This window comes from Parasteatoda tepidariorum, chromosome 1 (assembly GCF_982258835.1).
Source record: "Parasteatoda tepidariorum strain Cologne lab strain chromosome 1, Ptep-v5.0, whole genome shotgun sequence".
In the NCBI taxonomy this organism is placed as follows: Eukaryota; Metazoa; Arthropoda; class Arachnida; order Araneae; family Theridiidae; genus Parasteatoda; species Parasteatoda tepidariorum.
In genome coordinates, this window is record NC_141755.1 from 51,855,695 (window position 1) to 51,863,515 (window position 7,821).

General features: G+C 30.3%; 1 protein-coding gene across 3 annotated transcripts in view; it reads right to left on the reverse strand.

The window, feature by feature from the left end:
* Invadolysin (leishmanolysin-like peptidase, invadolysin) overlaps nt 1–2,053 on the reverse strand; it is a 205,456-nt gene extending 203,403 nt beyond the window's left edge. The window contains exon 1 of one of the 3 annotated variants that reach the window (XM_087163711.1): nt 1,947–2,053. In XM_087163711.1, coding sequence (XP_087019837.1) covers nt 1,947–1,985 — 39 coding nt within the window. In that variant the 5' untranslated portion in view covers nt 1,986–2,053. Of the gene's footprint in view, nt 1–1,669; nt 1,788–1,841 lie in introns of those variants that run through there. The other 2 variants (XM_071179858.2, XM_087163715.1) reach the window with 2 other exon arrangements.
* Between the last annotated feature and the right edge of the window lie 5,768 nt (nt 2,054–7,821).

The following is a 7,821-nucleotide window of genomic DNA, read 5'->3' on the forward strand; positions in this document are numbered from 1 at the left end:
GGACAATGGAAACAATAAAGTAAATTAAAATTCACAAACTTAAAATATACTTTTTCAAAACTAACAATACTGCTAGAATATACAGCATCATATATGCAGTTTTTCTAAGTTGCGTATGATTTTTTTTTTCCTGTATGAATACTTTAGCATTATTCTTATAATTATCATTCATTTCATCATTTTAATCAAAAGAGTGATAGTTGTTTTGTTTTTCTTCTATTATACATAATGCATATACATTATAAAATGTTTCACAAAGTAACAAGACAGCATTTTTAAATTTTTGTTTAAAAATGAAAATGTTAGTTCATTGATTAACATTATCTATATTAATTATAACTTTTTAATTAAAAGACTGTTTGGGATTTTTCTATTATACTATAGTATGTTGCATTACAGATAATATAGTTCTATAGGTTGTTTCATTAAGCATATATAGTTTTTATTAATTGTGAATTATTTTTTCTTTCGTATAAAAAATTGGCAACATTATTCATTTGACTATCATTATATCAATACTATATAATGTTTATTAAAATACTATTAATTTTTTTTTCTTCCATTTTACCTTAGATGTTTTTAATATTAAACTTCTGAGCATTAGTCCTGATTTTTTCAAACTACAATACATTTATATTGCAAAAATATATTACAAAAAGTGACAGTTCCAACTGCTACTAAAGTTTTAGGTAGGTAATAATATAACAGATGAAACAATTGATAAAGAAACCAGATATTTCGCCAATGAATATCACAGATAAATAAGCCCCTGTCAAACATTGCATGCAAACATAGCAAATGTCATTCCTAATTATGGAGCATACAAAATGCTGTACAAATTAAGCCACTTTTTTTTGCAAACATCTAGCAATTTTTGAAATTCATTCTAGACCAAAGAAACAGTACATATGAAGCGAAATTTTCTAAAATTCATTCTTTAGGTAACTAAAATTGAGATTTTTCACAAATGTTTTTACTTTCAAATGATTGATGTCACCCGGCACCACATATTTTTAGTTAAACAAAATTAAACATCCATTAAATGAAATATAATGTCGATTATATGCACCACATTATTTTTAAGTTTGTAAAAAGAGGAAAACAAAATTCTCGAACCTCAAAAACATAGCTAATTTTTAGAGTTTTTATTAATAATTTTCATAACAGATAATTAAAATAAAAAGTATTATATCTTCTTTCTTTAAAAGACATAATTTATTTTAAAAAAAATTTACAAAGAACTTTAAAAGTGAACAATTAAATTAATTGATTTAGTTGGTTAGTAAAATATGAATCTTAATTATAATTTTTACTCATAACTTAATTTTAAGTAAAAATACTTTTAAACATTAGAGAAATAATTGTAGTAAATAAAAATGTAGCTGAGATGTATAAAAACAATAGATATGCACAAATTAATTTATATCATTCAGTATGATATTTTAATCACAGATTTAAAAAGTTAAAATAAAATACTTCATAATGAATGTATGATAACTGCAGTTTAAAATTATATGAGCTTTTAAACTATAACTCATTAAACTAAAAGAATAAAAAAACATTCCATCGTAAACTATAAAATTTATTCTGGATACTAATATTTGATAACTACAAACATAAGAAAGCAAGAATAATAGCTAGATTTATAATTTTAGAGATGAAATAATACCTTCAGCATGTAACCGATAATTTCGTGTAATATATAATCCAATATCACTTCCTATTCTTTTTGTTTACCGAACTTGACAGTGGGATTACCGTTCATCGGGATTTAACAGAAACAAAGTAAACAACGTGTTTTCAAGAGGAATTTAGATGAGATTAATTACGAATCAGCTTACCTCGTGAGGTTGAGGATGCTTATGGGAGCACACTTTTGCGTTTTTGTGACAGTTCACATGAAATACAAATATAGATAAATTTAATAACAGCCACACATCAATTACCTTCCATCTTTCTCTTGCCACCATTTTGACAATGCACATTATTCTGCGCGCTCTAGCGAGTAGAACAGCAGACGACCGGAGAAGAAAACAAAACTAGAAACAAAATAAAAATAAAAAACCGAAAAACAGCTGATTCCATGCAAAAAAAAATTATATAAATATATGAAGAACTACTCATAAAATTTTTAATACCAACAATTGCAGCAGTGTTGAACAAAACACATTTTTAATTCTCTCACAAGCACACTGCATTTTTCTTTCTTCATCAATGTAAGGGTCATTTTCACTGCAGCTAGGAAAATCAGGGGTATGAATTCGGAGATGCGATCGAGAGCTTGATTGGTTAGTTTTTTGCATGTAAATATAATTCACCAATTAAGCTTTCGTTCGCATCTCCGAATTTTTTTCGCGCAAAGTCCCTTTACTACTCTAGCGTAGCTCACCTGGCATGATCTACCGAGGTATTATTTAGATCGCTACACAACAAGTTTTTATTTTAATTCTGAAAATAGGGTGCTCAAAAGGGGCACAAATGACGGTGAATTAAGGCTTTGAGAGAATCCGACAATAGCAAATGCAGAGATCTGTATTTTCGAAATGAGCAATGGAAAGGGTATCTGCGCTGAAACCGAAACATTTTAGAACTAGAGTTTATGGAGCATAAGCATTTGGTGCTTATTCCATTAATTTTTAAACACTTTAGAGTGTTCTAATAAATATGGCTGACTTATGAAACTGCTACGCACAGGAAATAGTCCTTTTGAGCTAATATACTTACCCTTACCACTGAATTTTAAACACATCAGCAAATTATCAAAATACTATAATAAACTCTACAGATAGGTCAGTCACACGAGTGGTCATACGAATATGCAGTAAAAGGCATACCAGTGGCTACTTGCTGTATGTTTACCGTAGGATGCGCAGAGATGATGTGCGTGGAATAATGTAATTTATGAACATTTGCCTCCAGTATGCCTTTCTGCTTCATCTGTGTGCGTCACCTGTTTGGGTCGATTTTAAGAACCGTCATGAATCAAATGCAATATTGCCACTAGATATTCAAAATCTAGCTGAGAGCACTGGGAGCAAAGGACGCAATACGGTGAAACGTAGGAGTTCACTAGGAAACCCAACCAAATCTTGATTCTTAAAATCATACTCTATGTTTCTACATGATTGAACTTCTAATCAAAAGTTGAAAGGCAATTTTTCTTTGTAATCCTAATTAGTAATACAAAAAACACCCATAGTTTTTGAAAGACGGAAAAAACCCTGGATTTAGGGGGAAAGAGTCCTTAATTTTCGGGAATATTGGGAATTTTTCGGACAAACAAAACTGGCCTTTATCACATATAAATTGAGATTAATGTATGTTATTTAACAACTACAACGTGGACGTTGCTCGAGGCGGTATATATTCCTCTCAATAATTAGTAATCTCTAAAATCCCTTTAATATTTCAGAAAAATCGAGAAAACTTTCATCGATTTAGATTCACTAAAGTTAGAAGCAAAGAAATAAAAATAACAGTAGATATTAGCATTTTTTGCTAACATCTACATACTTTTTGCTGATAAAAAAATATAACAGCAAATATTTAAAGCTATAATGATCCATCAATATATTTAAGAACTATAATGATCAAGTATCTTAATCTCATCCCTTTCAAAAATTGGGCACCTGCGTCATCCACGAGTTGCAATATAATAATAATAATAATAAAGGTAAAATTTGCATTTGAGTAACGACATGTACTTAATTTTAATTGCAATGCTCTTCAATGTATTTTCTCCCCAAAACACTTACTTGAAAATATCTTGTAACACTTTATTAAAAACAATGCTTAAATTTAATATTTTTTTTACCAAAATAATTGTTTTGCAACTAAGAGTCCCGCAGTGAACTGATCGTTAAGACACGGTTCCCAGCAGAACACCGAAGTCAAGCATCACTGGCTACGGTCAGTGTGCGGGTGGGTGACCACTTGGATCAGTCTGCGTAGGGACCGAGGGTGTGCGGTATTGGTCCTCGTTAAACTGTGCTACCGTAAAGTGCTCGACTTCGCGCGCAGGTCGTCGGGCTACCGAAGCGGGGGTGCCATCTCCTCCGCAGAGGATCAAAATTGTGATGGCATGTCTTCGGATCATCCTCCGGGATGTTTCCCAGACCGTCGCCAATAGCCCATTGTGCAGCTCTAGTGCGACGTAAATTAACAACAATAACAATAACAACTAAACAATTTTTTATAATAATTATAGAAGATATAATATGTTTATTAAAAACATTCTTTTTTTATATAAATTATTTATGCAAGAAATTAAGAAAAGAGCATGAAGTAGAATGTTCTTTTTAAAATTATAATATCAAAGATTAAATCTAACGTTAAACATTCTACAAAAGATAATCAAATCATTTTCCATAATGCTTTTTGTGAAAAACAGGTTTCTGGCACATCTGCTGAAGAATGTAAATGTGTTGGAGCAGTGCTTTCCCGGGAATAAAAGTTTTTTTTTTATTCACCTTTTTAAATACTATAAGTATTGGGCTCGATTTATTTACACAACTGTTGATGGACTTTCTATTTGCAAAGATTCAGTTTCTTCTACCAGGGAAGTTGTAGTATATTTACGTCGCATTAAAGCTGAAAAATGGGTTGATGGTCTCGGAAATATCCCTGACCTGAAAACATACCATAATCATTTTGGTCTTCTGCAGAGGGGATGGAACCCCTGCTTCGGCAGCCCGACGACCTGCACGTGAAGTCGAGCACTTTACGGTATAACAGTTTAATGAGGACCAATACCGCACACCCTCGGTCCTTTCGTAGACTAATCGAAGTGGTCACCCACCTGCACCCTGACCGCAAGCAGTGATGCTTGACTTCGGTTTCTACTGGGAACACAGTCTTAACGATTAGTCCACTGCGGGATCTTTACCGAGAAAGAAAACAGATTTACTAAATTATAAGAGATCGAAATGGGCTAGAGATGGCGCATAGTAGAATTCTTTACCTATGGCAACACAAAGCATACGTTCACCATTAGCGCGTGGATAGTCTCAGGAGGTAGAAGTGTGTTAGCTTCTGTTTTGATCTTTAAATCGATTTAAAGTTTAATCTGGTAAACTATATAGAACTCAATAATGCAATAAACATAGTACTTAATTTAAACAGCATGGTAATTTTAAAAAATATTTTTGAATATCTACATGTGAAAAATAATATGAAAGGGGGAAACAACGTAATACATTCCCTTTCAGAAGATGAGGGAGAAGGCTCTAGACATGGAACTGGACTTCTCCCAAATTCTATTCAAGTGCTGCGATCTTGAACAAGATTACCCAAGAAACATTAAACGGTATTTCTTTTAACAACCAAGATTCTCTCTATGTGCGAAAAAATTTGCGTATGCGAATCCGGAGTTACGAACAAGAACCTGCTTGGCGAGTGTTTAGCTGGCAAATATATTTTACACATTAAATGATTTACTAATCTTTTTTTTTTTTATTCAGAGAAGTGATATAATGAGAAATTTGGTGCTGTGCTAGATTTTTGCAACAAAAAGAAGTAATGTAGATAAATAAATAAAAAAATTGGAGCATGGAATCAATAGAGCACCATATCCCAGAGTCCATGCTGCTTTCAGATCTTTAAAATATTAGTTATTCAATTGAATCGACGAGTACGAAAAGCAATAATCTCATTTTTTAAGAAATTGAGTTCGTTGCATTCTTTAGCTTTAGCTGATGTAGATACAAAGGCTATAAAAAAAAATTCATGTCTTTCTGCTTGGTATAGAATATTTTGTGCAGTGAAAACTCAATTCAGTTCGAAAACATGCCATATCCTGGAGATGACCTGTTCTTGGAATAAACTTGAAAATATACTGCAAGACGGCTGAGGCTGCTTATGAAATTGTTCCTGTTACCTAATTATTATTTAGTTTAGGCTCGTTATTTTGTTGATGCTTTTTATTACACAAAGGTTAGTTTTTTAGATGGTTTGTTCAAGAAAATAAAGAGGGATAAATGTAACTTTGAACTGTTAAGGAGATGACTACAAATAATATACTTTATTTCAAAAGCTGATGGTTGGATCATTATGAAAAATGTGTTGTCAAGATGCTCACCTGGAAAAGCAAGAAAGGAGAAACAACAGTTTAAGGTGTCACATTATAACAATTTTACTTGTAAAAGTACTACACATAGTGAAGTTGAAGCATCACCTTTCATTGGTGATTTAAGCAAATTAATATTTAGTCTGTACAATTAAGTATCCTAAAAGTGGCACATAACCAGTTTTCAGAAATGTTGCCATAAACCACAAGAAAATTACAGACATCAAAAAAATTTTAACAACGCTAACCAAATAATTTTTTGTCTTTCTATGGAAGAAATTTGTAAGTGGCCCAGCACAGATTACAAAATATTTCGAAGTTTACACATACACCCACGAGTATGTAGTCTAAGACTTAAATAAATTAATTATTTCAATTTTAAATGACAAATCATTAATATTTTCGTTTGTTAAAAATATTGAAAAGTATTCGTTTAAAATTTTCCTCTGAAATCTAGTAATTTCCAAGTTTTAGAAAGTTTTTTAAATTAAAAAATTAAGTAATGTTATCGCACAATTTCACTAGTATATTTTGCAATTACCAATATTTTAATTTTAAAAAATGAAAAAAAAAAGCTCTTTACATCAAGCCGATACTTAACAATTAATTTATTTGTTTCTCCTGCAAAAATAGTTTTGTTAGAGATTACCTGTTTTCGAACTCTTCGACTCAATTTGAGTAAATATATTCTGTTGAGAAATTTTCAATTTTTTAAACTTGAAATGATTATTGACAAATTAGAATTTTAGAAAATGCATAATTATTTCGCTTGAGATTAATGACATGTTTTTATGATGGATAGAAGTTGCAAGTTCGGTAAATGAAAATGAAATAAATGTCATAAAAAGATTTGTTTTTAACTAAATGATTTATTCATTGATTCGGCCAATGATGAGCATACACACCTTAATGCATGTTATAATTAAAGTATATTTTAATGAAAATGATAACACATTTCATAAAATTTCTATGCTTGGCCTAAAATGCGTCAATATGTAAGAATAAGGCAAAAATTTGTGAATAGCCGAAATTCTCCAAGAGAAAGTCAAAATAAGATATAGTCTGGCAATAAAATAAATTGTATTAGATAAATTTTTAATAATCTTAACAATTCCCTCATAATTAATTTTGTATTTAAAGTGGTTTTTTGAACATTTGCTAAGTTACAAAGTCGTAAAATGATAATTTTATCCAAAACTTGAATATTTCATCCTTCAAGACCTATGTATTGCTAATGAGGTGTCTGAGCCTGTGCCATCTTTATTACTGGTTCACTAAATTTCTATTTTTGAAGTGAATTTAAATTTAAAGAGATTACTTTACAGTGTTAAAACCCTTGTAGCTCAGTAAAACAATCTTAAGACTGATTCTTATATAATTGTTGCCATGGCAATGAAAATGAGAACACTTTCTGCTGCTCTTTAATCAATCATTATACAAAAATAAAGAATTTGTAAGAAAATCTTCATATGTTTCATGCAGTTTTTATTTCTTTTAAGTGCATGCATACAATCTGTATTGACAATATGAAACAACATACATTAAACAACTTGATATATATTTTAAATGAGTATTTTTCTGAAAGTTAAGTAATTTTTATATTAATAAAAGTTGTTTTCAGATTGTTATATTAATGAAATGTTTCAATATTGAAAAGCAATTAAAAAAAAAATTTGATTTAAACTTTAATTTTTAAAGAAAAATAAATTGATATATTTTCATCTGGTGTTTGAAAAAATACATTAATTAAACAGCAA